The sequence below is a fragment of the Zootoca vivipara genome, chromosome 4, assembly GCF_963506605.1.
Source record: "Zootoca vivipara chromosome 4, rZooViv1.1, whole genome shotgun sequence".
In the NCBI taxonomy this organism is placed as follows: Eukaryota; Metazoa; Chordata; class Lepidosauria; order Squamata; family Lacertidae; genus Zootoca; species Zootoca vivipara.
In genome coordinates, this window is record NC_083279.1 from 74,731,026 (window position 1) to 74,749,640 (window position 18,615).

Genomic DNA, 18,615 nt, shown 5'->3' on the forward strand with positions numbered 1-18,615 from the left:
GAAGGCTGCTGTGGAAACACAGCCACCGTATTTCAAGCACACGTGCAACCCACAAGGGAAACTCGTCCTTCTAGCTTTCGGCAGCACTGATTGGCTGCTCCTAGTGTGAGTCATAAAGCCACCTCCCCCTTTTTCAGGGCAAGGCTGTGGACAGTGCTAATTGGCTGACCATTGTCAGTTACATGTGCAACCACCACCCACCACCCTGCTGCCACCTTCTCAGCTAAGTAAAGTAGTAGTAGTACAGTAGTAGTAGTAGTAGTAGTAGTAGTAAATGTTGAGTAGGAAAGAAAGGAAGATACTAAAAAACTGAAGACAAAGTGGAAAGGCAGGATGAAGAATGAGAAGATCAGATGGAGGATAGTTTGGGTGGGTGTGAAGGTATAGTGTGTTACAGGAGCAGGGATAAGCAAAGGTCAGTCCACACCATAAATCTGCATTGCTTCTGTTTGAAGGTATGCCTGGATGCTGTCTAACTGGTGTATTTTTTTATGTGTACAGGTTAATTTTTATGAACTTCAGCCTTGCAGATAATTTTCTTTCCAAATAACTTTTTCTCACATTTGCCTTCTGAGAGCTGACTTCAGTACTGTACAAGGCAAATCTAAAGTGGCTGCTTAGGGGCACATTTTTAAAAAGTGGGTGCCTCTTAGTGCAGCAGAAAGTAAAGACCAAATACTGCAAATGAAACTTGTCACTAATTATAATACATTACTTAGTTCACATTCAATCACACCTACGTAGTCATATCAATATTTGTAGCTTTTTAATATGCATATTGTGCACACATTTTGTCCCCTTCCAGGCAAAAGATATGCAAATGGAGCTAGGAGAGAGGGGGGGAGGGAGGGAGGGAGAAATATAATAAAATCTTGTGCATGGGTGCTTTAGTTGAGATGCCTGCATTGCAGGGGGGGTTGGGCCAAATGACCCTCAGGGTTTTTCCAACTCTACAGTTCTATGATTGTATGCTCAGATGCACTCTCTTTATTGGTTTAGCATTGTTCCACAGCACAAATAGTTACCAGGAATGACTGCGGGGAACTCTAGCTCACAGCAAGCCCAGCTTAGAGTGCCAGAATGCCTAAAACTATCCCAAGCCTCCAACTTTTGCAAACACTCAGCTAGACAATTTCAGTTTATTAAAAGCTGAAACAGCCAAGCCAGTTTTTTTTTTTGCCCAGCAAGAGAAAAAGTCACATATATGAATTTGCAGAGCTATTTTGCACATATGCCAGTATCTACTGCAGTATACGCCTACAGACCGTGCTTATTTCAGTATACACCACTATTTGCAGCCTGCTATGTTCTATAAATAAGGACTCATTTGCCTGGACATTTTGCTCATCACACAGCGTTCCCTCTAACAGTGAAGCGGGTGGCACCATGGTGACCAGCGAGGTGGAAAAACTGGTCTCACAAGCATGTGGGTGGAGGGTGTTCTGCATATCTGATAGAAACCCAAATATGCAAGAAAAAAATTCGTTTAAGTATTAAATAAAAGAGAAGCCAAAGAAACCAAGCTACTAGAGCAGGCATCCCCAAACTTTGGCCCTCCAGATGTTTTGGACTACAATTCCCATCATCCCTGACCACTGGTCCTGTTAGCTAGGGATCATGGGAGTTGTAGGCCAAAACATCTGGAGGGCCGCAGTTTGGGGATGCCTGTACTAGAGCAATCATTTGCTGTTTTGGTTAGAGTGTCGGACTAGGACCTGGGAGACCCAAAGTGGACTTGGGCCTATCACTCCTAGAATCACAGAATTGTAAAGCTGAAAGGGCTCAAACTCACGATTAAGAGTCTCATGACCTTTAGGTCCCCTCTAACTCTACAATGCTATGATTCTATGCTCTACTGACTGAGCTACATTCCTTAAACTTTAAAGTATCCGGGAATGAGTGGAGCTGAGATTAGGATCAGGTTATGCACAAATGTAGGTGTGCACCCTCTGCCTTCAATTTCCCCTGAACTCTCACCCATTCTAGCCCCACGTCATGGCCCTCCGGTCGAGGCCTGGCTGGACATTGTGCTGCAGGAGAAGCACCCCTAGCTGAAACACCACCACTGCATGCTACATGTGAAGTTTTAGGGGTGATTGTGCCACATGCTGCATAGCCTGTGTGGAGCCTGGTGCTGTAGCACTATAATGCAAAAACTGAACACTCAGCCCCTATACTGCCCATAGTATGAATTGGGGAGCAGGAGAGGTAATCAGCATGGAATCATACAGGTCATAGACTACTCATAGCTGGCAGGTTCCTCAAAGGTCACCTGGACAAACCACTTCCAGTGCAGGAAATCTGCCACTACTGCATCCCTGCCAGGTGATCATTCAGCCCTTGCCTCATACTGCCATAGGAAGTTTGCTTCTGAATACCAGTTGCTGGAAACTACAGGAGGGAGAGAGTCCTGTTGCACTCGGGTCCTGCTTGCAAGCTTCTCACAGGCATCTGGTTGGTCTCTATGAGAACAGGATGCTGGAATAGCCGGGCCACTGGTCTGATCTGCTGCCAAGGAGTGTGGTGGAGTCTCCTTCTTTGGAGGTCTTTAAGCAGAGGGTTGACAGCCATATGTCAGGAATGCTTTGGTGGTGTTTCCTGCTTGGCAGGGGGGTTGGACTGGATGGCCCTTGTGGTCTCTTCCAACTCTATGATTCTATGATCTGCCAGGGCTTATCTGACATTGTTCTGCTTAAAGGACTCTAACAAAGGAGAAGTAATGACCTTCTGAGGCTGTCTCTTCTGCCGTTGAGGAGCTCATACCATCACAAAGGCCTTTCTGGTGTTTTGTCAGAATCCTCTTTCTTGTCATTTGAACCCGTTGGTTCAGGTTTCATTCTACCATCTATGTGACAGCCCTTCAGATCTCTGGAGATGGTTATCCCATCACCGCTGAATTGCCTCTTCTCATAGGACTCAGCTGCCTCAGCTGTTCCTCATAGGCAGGCATCCCCAAACTTCGGTCCTCCAGATGTTTTGGACTACAATTCCTATCTTCCCCAACCACTGGTCCTGTTAGCTAGGGATCATGGGAGTTGTAGGCCAAAACAACTGGAGGGCCGCAGTTTAGAGGTGCCTGCTCATAGGACTTGGTCTCCAGGTTTTGGGAAGTTATCAATATGCACAGATCAAATTCAGCTTTAAGTCAGCAACAGACTAAGAGAGAAACAGTAGCAGGGGTCTTTACATACCTGGCTCCAGACAGGAAGTTAATTGAAGCACTGTGTGTGAGAGAGGGGCAGAAAAATGTTTGAAGACATGTGGCTTTATTTTGGTGTGTTTCTTTCCTCTTCAGTCGCCTGATTAAAACATTATCGCTACATCTGTTGTAACTGTGCTGAGTGCACTTTGGGCTACCTACTAAATTTAAATCTATCTGTCTTTTTTGTGTAACAAGCCAATACAACGATAAAGTATGTACACAGGGAATTTTTTTCAAAATGCACTCCCTCCCTCGTACACATATGTATCCAGAGAAGAACATATCACACTGCCGAAAAGTTTATAAAAATACAGGCCTGAGCATGCAGTTAGGGGAGGGGGGAGCCACAATAGAGACAACCCAAATTCACATCTGGACAGCAGGTTTAGAGTTTGGCTCAAAGAGAGCTTCTCCTCAAATCAAAATGCAGATGCCACAGAAAGCATGACTGTTCAACAGAACAAAGAACAAAAGTACAAATTATGCAGCAAACAGCATGAAAATCCAGTTTCCTTCTCACGTGTGCCCGATGCCCAGATTTCAAGATCTCTCCTAGGGAATGTTTGCAGAGGAATAGATGGAGACCTGGATATTTTCCTACATTTCTCTGGCACTAAGTGTTTTGCTCTTCATATGTAAATCAAAAACCAAAGGCAGCTTTAACATTTTCATCATGTTATCAGTCGCACAGGGGACTGATGGTGCTGAGCTTTAAAGCCCTAAACGGCCTCAGCCCAGTATACCTGAAGGAGCATCTCCACTCCCATCATTCAGCCCAGACACTGAGGTCCAGCAGCGAGAACCTTCTGGTGGTTACCTTTCAAGTGAGCTTACAAGGAACCAGGCAGAGGGGGCCTTCGCAGTGGTGGCACCCACCCTGTGAAATGCCCTGCCATCAGTTGTCAAGGAGATAAACAACTACATGATTTTGAGAAGACTTCTGAAGGCAGCCCTGTTTTTAAGTTTGATGTCTTATAATTTGTTGGAAGCTGCCCAGAGTGGCTGGGACAACCCAGTTAGATGGACGGCATATAAATAATTTGTGGTGGTACATAGGAAGTTGTTCTATATTGAGTCAGGCCAATTATCCATCCAACTCAATACTGTCTACACTGCCATCATCCCTGGTCATTGGCCATCTTGATGGGAGTTGCAGTCTCAAGCATTTGGAGAGCACCAGATTGGGGAAGGGTGATCTACAGCTCTCCAGGATGTCAGACAGAGGTCTTTCCCAGCCATGCCTGGAGATGCCAGGAATAGAACCTGGAACCTTTTGCATGCAGAATAGATGCTTTACCACTGAACAATGGCCCATTCCCTAAAGTTAAGGGATTTGTAGCACTCGGGAAGAAAAAGCTTGGTGCACCCCCCTCCCCAATACATGTGGCAGTTGACCAATGCCCCTGATTTATCTTGGCGCAGTACTTTATAATTATGCCAACAGAACCTTTGCATTCTTTCTTCTATATACCACGGAGCCACCTGGGATGAACAGAGACATCAGATTCTTATCTCATTATGCATGATCTAGCTTTCTTTTGTGCCTCAGCCCTTGCTCCCCCCCCCCCCCCCCGCAGGACGAATTGCAGTCATCAGCAGGTTCACCACTACTTTCAGCCCATCACCCATTCCCACCCACCCACCCTCTGAATATACATAAGGGTCTGGTTGATTCTGTTTCAGTGTATCTGACGAAGTGTGCATGCACACGAAAGCTCATACCAAAATAAAAACTTAGTTGGTCTTTAAGGTGCTACTGAAGGAATTTTTTTTATTTTTCTTCTATATGTGAGTGAGTCTGTTCTCAGGATTAGATAATTAATGGTCTTGTCCTCAGTCAGTATGGGGACCACAATGGCCAAAACAGTTCTCCTACGGCATGCTTAGATGGTGCTCAAGACACCTCCTCTGAAACCGTACTGACTGTGGCAGCGAGACTGGGACAGCGTTGAATGAGTTTATCCTCAAACACATTGCAAGTCTGTGAACTGAAGGCTCCTGACTGTCCAGATAATCCCAATTTAGGGCCAGACTTCACCAGCCCACTAACTACTCTAAACAGCTCTGCTTGAGAATGCAATAGTAGCGGAGAGGCAAGCTTTCTCCAGTGCCATCACCACCACACGAGAGGCACAAGTATGTACAGTAAACCCACAATTTACGGGCTTTTGCCACCTTTACATGCTTGCTGGAAAAATGCAACCTGTGCCATTGATAAAGATAGTGCAAGCCATAAAGCACGTTGGCGACAAATATTCACACAGTTGCTCACAAATAATTTTACACCATTTATCAAAATTTGTGAGAAAGAGACAATTACTTACAACGTGCCATGAAAACTTACAAACTACCTAAAATAAAGTGAACTTGCAATATCAGATTTTACTAGGTTCTTACAAAGTCTTGACTCAGTTTTTCGTTGTTTCTTGTTTTTTAAATAAGTTCAAGAAGATTCAAGAAGAAGGTAAGTTCAACGATGTTCCCAGTAGCTGTGAGGTGCAGATGAACCCGCGCATGAAGTTATAAAGAAGACAGGGTAACAGCGTTCTATCTCCTTTTCGCCCTAGCAGTCCATACAGTTGAGAGGCTGCTAAGCTATTCAGTCTTTTATGCTTAAGCCAAGAAATTGTCTCTTCAGCTATATGTAAGTACATAATTATGAACTTTTGCATCAAATGTGATTCTTTGTAGAATCATAGAATCATAGAGTTGGAAGAGACCGCAAAGGCCATCCAGTTCAACCCCCTGCCAAGCAGGAAAGACCATCAAAGCATTCTTGACATATGCCTGTCAAGCTTCTGCTTAAAGACCTCCAAAGAAGGAGACTCCACCACACACCTTGGTAGCAAATTCCAGATAGTGGGAGATTGTATACAGTATTTACTTTATATTTAATTGAACACCTAGAAGTGTATTATGTTAATTCTAATAAGATTCTGTTTTGATTATTATCAGTTAGCACTAGTAGACACATAATGGCTCAAGACTACTGAAGAAGCCCAGAAAACTGTGCCCAGGGAGTGTGCTATCCGCCAACCCCAACAAATTGGCCCCACCGGGGGCAAAACAGCAGCTTCTCTCAACTGTATGGACTGCTAGGGCGAAACAGGGATAGAACGCTGGCCCCCCAAGTCGAGAATTTGTAAGAACCTAGTAAAATCTGATATTGCAAGTTCACTTTATTTTAGGTAGTTCGTAGGTTTTCATGGCACTTTGTAAATTATTGTCTCTTTCTCACAAATTTGATAAATGGTGTAAAATTATTTGAGAACAACTATGTAAATATTTGTTGCCAACGTGCTGTGCAGATTGCACTAGCTTTACATGCTTGGCAAAATATATAGAAACAAATAGAAAGGGGGCCGGAAAAGGGGTGGGCTTCCAAGAAAAAAAAGACATTGGCTGTCCAACCCACCATTGCACCCAGTGTGTTACTATGCACAATTTTGGCTTCTCCCGGAACATAACCCCAGCATAGGTTGTGGGCTTACTGTACTCTAACTTATCTTCCGTTGTGTTTGCTGTGAGCTTTCAACCACTTGCGTCCCAGGCGTTGTTGAACTGGGTTCATTGTCCAAAGTTCTCCAGAAAACCAGGGTGCTCTTTGGGCTCTATAGCACAGGAGAGGATATTTAGGACCAGGGACGAAGGAGAAATTTGGTTTGGTTCAAATGCTAATGCAAAACTGCCCAACTCGCACTTTCTGAAACAATACGAGAACCGAAGCACAGCGATACTTTGAAATTTGCACTTCTGTGAATTTTGTAATGCAATCTGACAACCAAATAATGCGTGCAGAAATATGTATATGAAGAGGAAAGTGTGCCTTAAAAATGTATATATGGTGAAAATAACATAAATGCATACATTGGACTAATTTGTTTGCAAAAATGTGTATTTAATATAATTTTGCACTAAAACGCTGACAAATTTTATTAAGGTTTTTGTTTTGTTTTCTTTTTAAAAAAATGCAAACTGAACTTAAGACTAGAAAAATAAGAAATCCAAAACTGTCAAGCCTACTCAGGAAAGGTTATTGGCAGGAGTAACATTCATGTCAACTGGAAAATTTTCAAGAGAAATAGTTTTTTATAGTATTTTTAAAAAATAAAAATAAAAACTTTAATTGTATGATTTTTCAAAACATAACAAAAACAATTATCTGTCCAGTGCAATAAAGTTCCAATGCAGATTCCAGTACCTTATAAAGGAGTTCATTTATCTAACAAAAAAGCTGATGTGATAAATGCCATTTGCCATTTTATAAGACAGTGTGACCTTGTTGCCTTGCCTTCAGTTTGTGATCCATCAAAGACCCTGGATCCTTTTTGGCAGTGCTAAAATCTGGCTGGTATCCCATTTTCTATTTGTGGCTGTGAATGCTTCTTCCTTCTCTTCCTTGATGTTTCATTAAACTGTTTCAGGCTGAGCTCAGTTTACATTCAGGGTTGGGTTTCAAAACTATACAATGGGAATCTATTAACGTTAGCCAGAAAGAAGACCCCCTGTGTCTAATGAAGTTTACTCTCAAGTAAATGCACACAGAACTCCAGCTGCAGGCTATGCAAAATGAGATTTACTTCTGAGCCAACATGAATAGGATGGGGCTGTGTGTCTGTTTGCTCAGTCATCATCCAACCACCAAATTCTAAAAGCCTGACTTAGCATAAATGCCCAGAGAGTTAAGTAAGTGTTCCCTTTGCTTGAAGAAGAAATTGTGGGCTTGGCTCTGAGCAGACAAGGCAGCCCAAGAAAAAAATGTGCTGTTTCCAGTGTAAGCTGGGGAACAAGGAATTCCAGTTTACATTGCTGATGTCAGGGATTAATAACATTTTGTTTTTGTTTGGTTTTTTTAAAAAAGGAACTGACAAAGTTTCCATCTCCGGTTGCAAAAGAAAGCTTGAGAAAGTATCTGCTACCACAAGGGATGCAAAGGAGCTGAGAAATTTCCTTTTTTCATTTAAAGGAGAAAGCAGTGGGGAAGGAGTGCCAAGGTGTTTTCATCATCATAAAATATTAAGTTGCTGTAAGAAATCCCTAAAATAGTGAGGGGAAACACCTCTGGGAGTTCATGTGGTTTCAAAGAAAATGAGAGAATGGATACACTTGTGGCATAACCAGTATGCCTCCCTTTGACCCTTCTGCTGTTGTGTGTAAGGGGGCGTATTTTAACATTCCTCCATGGGCAAGACGCATGGCTACCGTCTTGCATGTAATTTGCACCAGAAGTGCAAAAAAGAAAAGGCTGGCTTGTGATGAGTTGTGTGCACACTCCTTTTCACACTGCACAACACCCCAAGCTACACTTCAAAGCCAAGCTTAAAAGCCACTTCCTACAGAGAAGGAAAAAGGAGGGGAAAGAAAGCTCATCATGACCTCTTCTCAAGGAGCTCTAGATTTCCCAACCTCTGGCTCTTCCACTTTTGAAACCCTCTCTCACATCCATTAGTTTCTCTTCTTCCTTTTGTAACGCTTACATTTCGTAATGTATGAACAGCCAAGTGAGTGGCTGCTTTCTCTGTTGGTACACGCTGCTAGCAGCCAATATATGGCAGGGCAGAGCTTCATGTAGTAAGACCATGTTTTACAGCAAAGGTGTTGAACCATCAACTCGTAGGCCCATTCTGGCCCAACTAGACTTTTCTGCTGGTCCACCAGATCCTCACCCATTTTACCAGGGCAGGGTGTAGAGGCATCAGCAGTGGCAGAACCTTAAACATAAAGCATTCAGGCTTCTGAACCAATGTGCCAGCTACAGCAGGGTGCATAGCTCCATTTTTTTCCTGGGCACTTGAACATTGCAGATTGGAACACTCCTTCCTGTTTCCTAAGCATTCCAATGTTTCCCACATCCTGGGAATGACTAGACAGTTGCGAGGAGGAGGAGGAGGAGGAGGAGGAGGAGGAGGAGGAGGAGGAGGAGGAGGAGGAGGAGGAGAGGCTTTCTTTGGCTATTCTTAAGGGTGGGTAACATCATGGTGCAGGGCTGGGTGAAGAGACATTTAATGTTCTGCACCCAGCCCAGCACTGTGATGGCTAGGAAAAAATGCCCTCTCTACTCTTCAGGACAATTATCTGAAGATCAGAGAGGGTATAATTTTGCTTCCCATCTCAATGCTGGGCTTGGCAGCAATGAGGAGGGAATTGCCCCTTTCCCTGCTCCTTGCTGATCTGCACAGATCACATGAGAAATCTCTGTGCACCCCACAGATGCACATGAAAGAGAAAAAAGAAAGGTTGAAAACAAAGGAAAGTGAAATGTGGTGATTGTCTGGATGCGATCCAGGAGGAGCAAACTATTTTGCTATGGGAGGCTCAAATTCCAGGTGAGCAAGTCAGGATAGTGGCTATGCAGGCAGGTAGCTTCATGGGAACCCCAGCTCAGATGACTGTGTGCCATTCAGTTGTTCTGAAAGCGTCCACAAGCCTGCTCGCCGTGCTTCTCCTTCACCTGCCAATCATCAGAGCAGGAGAAACAAGTCTGTGTTTATCCCCCCTTTTGCCTCAAACAGTTTCACCATGGAAAAGCCCATCAGCCTCTGCAACCTTTGTGCTCTTCGGTGGCAGAGCAGACATGAGGTTAGATTGACATCTCAGCCAAAAGTAAGCAGTTCTAGCGACCCAGTCTCCTGCTCACCACCCCGCTCCTTGCCGCTTTACATAAGCCAAGGGTGATTGCTAAGAGATGACCTAGAAGGAAGAAAGCTGTACAGAACTGCCAAACCACTTCCTGTGACTACATCTAGACATTTGTTTTAGTCGGAATCTCTCTCCCAACCATCAAACTAGTAAGTGCCCTTCCCTAAGTCGTAACGAGAGCTGGGAGTATCAGTGCACAATTCAATCAAGTGGAGGAACTGGTTTGAGTGGAAGACGCAGGACAGGCAAAAGAAAGTACCTCTTCAGTGTGAAACTCACTTTCACAAGTAGTAAGGGGGTGACTCTCCATATGTTGCTGGACTCCAGCTTCCACCAGGCTCAGCCAGCAGGGCTAATAGTCAAGGGGGGGTGCCAGTTCAACATCTGGAAGGTCACAGGTTCCCCACCTCTTCCTCACAGAGCCCCACATCTGAATGCTTTACTCTGAATAAGAAGAGGAAACGCTCTAGCTCAGTGGTTCCCAAATGATGGTCCAATTAGTGGGTCCGTGGCACCGTTCACATTAACAAAAACTACCGCAGAGATAAAGTAGGGGGTCCATGGCTTGGCTCTGGAGAAATAGGGGGTTCACAGTACTTAGCTAATTGGGAACCTCTGCTCTAGCCCCATATCATATGTTCAAGCTCCTTGAAGAAACAAAATCTCAAAGGAATCCTAAAACCTTTTTTTACAAACAAAAAACCCCCCAAAAAACAATAGTGGCCAGATCCATCTGTAATGTCCACCCTTTCCACACAGGGTGAACTATAACAGATAGAACGCTTCCGCTTTCAAGGTTATTGCTTGGCTCCCATTTGTGGGGAGGGTCTGAACAAACGCTTTCCCCCGATAGATGGTTGCCCATCACAAATGAGGCCATTTCAACTCAAGGGCTCCAATTAGGGTAATTTGAAGACTTCTAAGTCTCAATACTAGTGATATCTGACCCCCGCCTGCCCTCACAGCTACCTAGAGAGCAGATTTGGCTTTAATATTATTCCACCTCCTTGCCTTGCCGCAGAACAAAGGAATAAAAACTCCCACATCTCTTCTGCTGCTTGTTATCGTTAAGATTTAACCTACACCCTATGATCTAACTCACATCCTTCTAATGGCTCCTGTAACAATGGAGTCTTTCATTACTAGATCACACACTGCTGGCCAATGGGACATGCCATTCAGCAAACATGAAAAGGAATTCACTTTTGCCCATTTTTGCTCCTCACAACAAAGCACGCTGGTAGACCGAGCCATCTTGCAAAAGAAGCTGATGACAAAGTCTGCAGTCACTGGAGAATATACAGGATCCCATCACGCCTTTCTTCAAAATAAATAAAGGCTGCCTTCTTGTTCCTGTTTTCCTGGCTACATTGAATCGAGAACAAGGCAGCTCAACTGGAGACCCACAAAGCTATGTATGGTGTCCCACAAGGGACCAGTAAATCTTCTGTATTTGCTGCCCTTCTGAGACTGCAAAAACCCAGGGCGGGAGAAGGTGGGCGTCACGCAGAAAACAATACATTTATTTATTAAGGCACTTTTCTCCCCGCGTTTAGCCCCAAGGGCAGCTTACAACCATTAAAGAAATGCATTAAAGCAATAAGCAAGCAAACAAAACAACAACGGAGAACTAAAAACCATAGCCAGGTAGAAAATACTCACATAGGAAGCTGCCACATCAAAACAGACCTTTGGCCTATCTAGTTTACTGCTATCCACACACAAAAGGTAGTCAATGTTGAGCTCTCCAGATTTTGCTGGACTACACCTCCCACCATCCCTTGCTGGCTGATGGGGCTGGTGTGTTGCTGTGTGGGTGTTGCTGTTGTTGCTGTCCAGGGACCACAACTGAAAAGACCCTGACTCTAATCCCGAGTTGGAGCAAGGCCTCAGATGAAGAGAGCAGGCAAATCACTAGGGTTGCCAGACTCAATAGAGGACAGGACTTCTGTGCCTTTAATTGCCCTGCTCTCTGTTGAGTTTGGAAACCTTGAAGAGAAGCCAGCAGACCCTTTGTTTAATTTCCAAGCAAAGGGTCTGCTGGTTTCTCTTTAAGGTTTCCAGACTCAAAAGAGAGCAGGGCAATTAAAGGCACAGAAGTCCTGTCCTCTATTGAGTCTGGCAACCTTACAAATCACGTAATTCCACATTTAAAATGACTGGTGGACAAGGCTTGATTTTGTGGTTCCCAAGTTGTTGAGACCTGATTTGGGAAAACTTAGACCTCCCCCTGCAGCTCATCCTTCAGGTTCCTCGATGAAAGGGCCTGAAGCATTGCTATGGACAGCCAAACGAGAAAAACAGCAACCTAAAAGTGGCTGCATTTAGGCACCAGTTGCAATGTATCACAGCGACACAAATGCCATGAACATTTGTCAAATGAATTAAGTTTGATGGACTGATCTGGGGGAAAAACACATGCTCTGTATAATGTGCTTCTGTAACAGAGGAAACATGAGAACAACGTCATGTACTCTGGCAGCCCACAACACTGAGTAACAGCAAAGTCCCTTAGTTTATTATGAATACACTTCCTTTCTGAGGCCTCTGTAATGACTGTCACCCACATTTATTGAATAAACACCCTAATAATGTTGCTCAAGGAGCCGCCTCGCTCGGAAAGTCTGAGTTTTAGGAAACCAAATAAATCTAAACTGTGGGAACGTCATGTGGATGCAGATGGCAGAGGAGGGGAAGAATCCTGAGCGATTTCTCATCAAATATTAGTTTCCAAGAAGAAGGTGGGAGGAATCCTTCTACCTTCCAAAGACCCGGCAATATGTTTCGCGTCACCCAGCCCACTTTTAAGAAATGTTCTCTGCTTCTCTCTCCTATCTCCTATCTCGTCTGCTTGAAAAGAAGATTGGCACTGCCACCTCCCACGGTCTGACACATCATATGCTCGCCTGAGAAAAAGGATTGTAGGCAAGGGGTGTGGGTTTCTAGTAAGAAACACCGGCTGCTGTGCTCCCACTTTGGCGGGTCCTTCTCCCACATCCTTGTCTTACAAGTAAGAAAATTTGGGGAGCCTTGCTTGGGCCTTGGTTACATCTTCATTACAACCTTTATTCTGAGAACTGCTGTCTGTCTCCTGTTTCCATTGATTCGGTGGCATCCTGCCACATCCTCAGGAGCAATCTTGAAGCCTCGTGCTCACACACCCCACCTCTGAGTAACTGAAAAGTATGCTTTCTCTGTGTGCTTCAAGTTAAGAGACTTGGTGGCAAATAGTTAATCTTCCTCTCTCACACACACAGCAAAACATTTCCCTGAACTAAGCATATTGCTAGTTGGTCGCTGACAGAACAAGGCACTAAAGTCCTATCCACACCAGATAATCATTCCCTGCTTTATTTCTGTAGACAATTAATCCTCCCATTCAAAAGGCACTGCAATAGTCCCATCTCTAGACAAAGCAAGAATAAGGCCTTGGTTGTTGTTGTTTTTTTAAAAAATATATTACCATCTTGTCCAGTGCTCTCCAGATAGTCTGTCAGATCACAGCCGAAGACGTTTGTGGCTCCTTTCCTCTTGACTTTCGGCTTTCCTCCCTTGTTCTTCATGAGTTGGTTCCGAAAAGAGCGTTTGCCCCCCTCCTTCTTTCCCCCCCCACCCCCTCACTTTGCACCAGACAAGTGCAAAGCTCCCCCGCTCCCTCAGACCCTCGCCGTCGCCCGTGTCCCGCTTCCGGTCAGCCACATCGAAAGTCCAGAAGAACTTCCAGCTGGACGTCTCCACATTAATCCCCACCAGATGTGAAGCCGCTGCTGTGGCTGCTTCTGTTGCAGAAGGGAGAGGTCAGGACAATGCGGAGATCTCCAGCAGGCAGCAGCAGAGAGACCATAGCCCAAGTTCAGGAGGCTTCTCCAAAGAGGGAGGTGGATGGTGGTGATGAAGCAATGCCTCCAGGGAGACTGGTAGCAACGGGGCAGATGTTAGCTGAAGTTCTCTCTTCCTTCGCTCTCAGGTCCCAGGAACCTCCAGAACCAATCCAAGCCGGCAATCAAAAGTATATCAAGCTGGGTCCTTCAGGCAGTAGAGATTGCAAAATGATTCTTCCATGAGCTTGTAAAAAGACGGAGGAGGAGGGCAAAGAGCAAAATGACAGAGAGAAAGGCAAGTTAACTACTTTTTACACCCCTGGTTGGTTGGTTCCCCCCCTCCCTGCAGCCACTGGACAGTGTTAGGAGAAACAAGGGCTGAGTTTGCTAAGTTAGAGCCCTCACTCTCGCTCTCCCCTTTCCCCTGTTTTTACAAATCCTGGGATTATCCAGCTCAGGAAATGCTGGAAGGAAGTTAGCTGAGGAGGGGGGCGGAGGATGGACTTTTTTGGCAGTGGAGAGAGAGAGAGAGAGAGAGAGAGAGAGATGTAGGAGTGGGGGAAGAGGCAGAGAGTGAAGGGGGCTGTTCAGAGCAGGGAGAGACGGGGACGTCCTGCCAACTAAAAGGTAACGGGACAGCCTGAAAGGAAATAATTTCACTGAGTCGGGCTGCAGCAGCTCGGAGCTCTGACGTTTCCTGTTCCACAAATGGACAGCTCTGAAAAAGGCCTAGGGAGGGGCTAGAGGAGGGGGGGGGGGAGAAAGAGCATAACTGATTTCAATAAATGCCCAGCTCTACTTATTGGATTGTTGTTGTTGTTGTTGTTGCTGCTGCTGCTGTTTTGCTACAGCACTGCTCTCAACCCAAATGCATCTTACTTCACACTTGGGACAGAGTGCTCTTCTCTCTCCTGTGTGTGGCAGAGTTGTGTGCAAAAGGGGATCGGGCAAGCAAAAAAGAGTTGTGGCACAAGTAAAGAGAAAGGTAAATGCAGCAAGAAGATTCTCTCTGTCCAGCGCCCGCGCCCCCCGGCCGCCCCCCTTCCTCAACACTCCTTCAGATCAGAAACCAGCCATCAATTACCTCACAGCCTGCCCCTCCGCAGTATGGATGCAGTGTAAAAAAAATTACCAGTTAGCAAGAAGGAATCTGCTACCCTGTAAAAAAAGTATGGATATTACTGCACAGCTTTCATCCTCACTTTTCTAAAGTATGTTCGGCACCCAAACAATAATATTATATTGTTGCACGCCAGCACAATTTCCGAGCGGTGCAAGATTCCAGGGGTTCCTGGTGCTTAACCAGGGTTTGTATTTCCTCTGGGAATGAGGCACAGCAGAAACTGTGGTGTCTTTATGATATATGGTTTATTTACACATGAGCCTATGGTGGAGGGGTTCACAGCATCAACACCCCCAAAAGGTATTATTTATCCCATAGTTGCAGCCTTGGATTCAAACAGAAACCCAACATTGCTCTGACTCTCCAGCTTGCTGCTTTTCAGCCAGCTCACATCACTACTTGCTCTCTGCTCTCAACGCTGGCTAAATGGATAAATGGACATAAATCTGACATCAGAAACCACAAGACAGAGAAACCAGTAGGAGAACACTTCAATCTCCCAGGACATTCTATACAAGATCTCAAAGCAGCTGTTTTACTACAGAAAATTTTCAGGAACAGACTGGAAAGAGAAGTTGCTGAATTGGAACTCATTACCAAGCTTAAAACCATGGAGCCACCTGGGATGAATAAAGACATTGGATTCTTATCTCATTATGCATGATCAAGCTTTCTTTAGCGCCTCAGCCCTTGCTCCCCCCCCCCAGGATCAATTGCAGTCATCGGCAGTCGTTAACAGCCATCTACAGGTTTACCACTCCCATCAGCCCATCACCCATTCCCATCACCCCCATCCCCCACCCTCTGGATATACATAAGGGTTTGGTGGATTCTGTTTCAGTGTATCTGACAAAGTGTGCATGCACACAAAAGCTCATACCAAAATAAAAACTTAGTTGGTCTTTAAGGTGCTACTGAAGGAATTTTTTTATTTAGCTGGCTTTTTCTGTTGAGGAAGGGGGCCCTACCTACAGCAGTACCTTGGTTCTCAAACTTAATCTGTTCCGGAAGTCCGTTCCAAAACCAAAGCATTCCAAAACCAAGGCGTGATTTTCCATAGAAAGTAATGCAAAACGGATTAATTCATTCCAGACTTTTTAAAAACAACCCCTAAAACAGCAATTTAACATGAATTTTACTATCTAATGAGACCATTAATCCATAAAATGAAAGCAACAATCAAGGTTTTGTACTATAAAATAATTAAAAAACAGTATTGTAGATGATGAAAATAAAAAATTAAAAAAAATCTTACCTGCATTGATGATAGCCATTGTTTGGAAGGGGGGGGGCTTTATCCATTTTCACAGTCACACAATCAACCAATCAGTAGCTGAACTGGGTTCCACACAGTCACAAAAACAAATTAACCAAAAAAAGCCTCAAAAACAAAAATACAAAATAAGTTGCAAAAACAAAGCACCAAACTTAATCCGTTCTGTAAGTCCGTTTGACTTCTGAGATATTCAAAAACCAAGGCGCAGCGTCTGATTGGTGCAGGCATCCCGGAAACAATAGCTGACACCCACATCAGATGTTCGGCTTCCAAAAAACATTCGAAAACCGGTACACTTACTTCCAGGTTTTCGGTGTTTGCGAACCAAGGCGTTTGAGTACCAAGGCATTTGAGAACCAAGGTACTACTGTCTTTGCCATCTCACGCTGAGCCCCTTAATCACCCATCACCTTACCAGGAAGCTAGGTTGACTATATCTAGGAATTAGAAGGCTTGGTTATCCTTTAACACTTGCTGGATCCAGGGATCGGAGACATCTGCCATACATCTTAACACTCGCACCCCAAACTCATAACAATGCATTTCTGTATCTTTTTTTTTAAACTGAAAAATGCAGAAAAACATTTCGATAGGTGGGGCAAAGAGTCCTATCTTACAAGCTGTATTTTTTACTACTGGTCCAATTATTTTTCTATCCCATCTTTGTTTATAAATTAAAACCAAGGCAGCTTACAGTGTTCAGATTACAAAGTACCAAATGCTTGAAATGTTATCAGTAAAATATCCAAACCTTTTTTTAAAAAAATAAAAATATATAGAAGATACATGAACCGTCTTCCTATTCATCTTTGCAATCTCCATGCTCACAGACAGGTATGACTCTACTACAGACACATTTTCTTTTCCTGTTCATCACTCCTCAGAAGTCAGAGATAGGATGGCAGTAAAGCACTTTGCAAACTAAACATCTGGCAACATAGAGTTTGGGGGTTTCCGCCATTGCTACCATCTTCCCTGGGATTTTTTTATTTTATTTTTATTTCTTTTTGTGCGAAACATGTCAGAGTCTGGGTATTTTGAGCTTCGTAAGTCAACCACGTTGGGCAATCACATGAGTCCTCGCGGACCTTATGACATACAGTATAATGTCATCACTGAGGGCTGTTTCACCAAAGATGGTGAAACAGCATTCTAGTGGGAAATCTCTCATGTACTGTAACGGATGAGGAACAAACTTCAAAAGGGCCAGACGTCGGATTCAGACAAAAGAGCCCCAAGAAGCAGATATTGCTCAGATATTTTTTTCTTTTTAAAAAGGAATAAATGATAGCAGCCAGACAGAGACTTGCTTTTGTAAGACAGCAAATAAATCTTACTTCCCACCAGAGAGAATATCTCTCTCTGTGTGTGTGTGTGTGTGTGTGTGTGTGTGTGTGTGTGAGAGAGAGAGAGAGAGAGAGAGAGAGAGAGAGAGAGAGAGAGAGAGAGAGAGAGAGAGAATTGCTGCTTCTTGGCAAACTAAGAAACCACCAACCATACCCATGCAATGTTTTGCTGAAGGGCTTTATTTGTATATACCAATCGTGTTCCCAGTTGTCCAAATGCTGGTCCTTACTTAGTTAAAACAGCATCACCAAAGGACAAGATGGAAGGGGTAATCTAAGGAGGGACACACAGACACCGAAAGTAGCCCAATGGAGACTTCGTACATGCTCAGCAGCCACACGTAATGCTGATTACTTGTGTGGATGGACATGGAATGGAGTATTTGTGCAAAGAGCAGAGAAAGATGGATGGCATTCTGCAGCGTTTTGCACTGCAACGTTTCACCCCACTTGTTTTTACCTAATATTGGGGTTCTTGCTTTGCCATCTTAAAATTACAGGAGGCAGGAGTTAGGTTTCATTGACAAACCAGGGGAAAGTGAAGCAGAAGAGCAGAAGAGAAGGTTAAGGGGTGATATGATAGCCATGTTCAAATATATAAAAGGATGTCATATAGAGGAGGGAGAAAGATTGTTTTCTGCTGCTCCAGAGAAGCGGACACGGAGCAATGGATTCAAACTACAAGATAGAAGATTCCACCTAAACATTAGGAAGAACTTCCTGACAGTAAGAGCTGTTCGGCAGTGAAATTTGCTACCAAGGAGTGTGGCGGAGTCTCCTTCTTTGGAGGTCTTTAAGCAGAGGCTTGACAGGCATATGTCAAGAATGCTTTGATGGTGTTTCCTGCTTGGCAGGGGGTTGGACTGGATGGCCCTTGTGGTCTCTTCCAACTCTATGATTCTAGAAAAGAGTAGTTCTTTTAAAGCGTTAAGTTTTCCAAAGTAAAGTGCGACAGTTAATAGGGCTCTATGGAAACGGATTGCTCATGCCTCCAAATTGCTAATTTGATATGGGTGTGTGCATGTAAAATCACTAAGGGCTTGCGGGGTTGGTGGGGGCCTAAAAAGGAATGTGCACCCATAGTGGTAAACACAAGAAAGAACAAACAAACTCTTGTTGAATCGCATCACCATAACATTGGAATAGAAGGCTATTCCACAAGGCTGGAGCCATCTTAAGTGTTTGGAAATGGATATAGCTGCTTTTCA

The 18,615-nt window shown here is 44.3% G+C and overlaps 1 protein-coding gene across 1 annotated transcript in view; it reads right to left on the bottom strand.

Annotated features, from left to right (window-relative positions):
• The window catches only part of ARHGAP31 (Rho GTPase activating protein 31), a 92,985-nt gene extending 78,606 nt beyond the window's left edge, over window positions 1–14,379 (bottom strand). Inside the window, exon 1 of the mRNA XM_035114770.2 lies at window positions 13,305–14,379. Within this exon, the coding sequence (XP_034970661.2) occupies window positions 13,305–13,404 (100 nt within the window). The 5' untranslated portion in view covers window positions 13,405–14,379. The remainder of the gene's footprint in view (window positions 1–13,304) is intronic.
• Window positions 14,380–18,615: the final 4,236 nt, after the last annotated feature.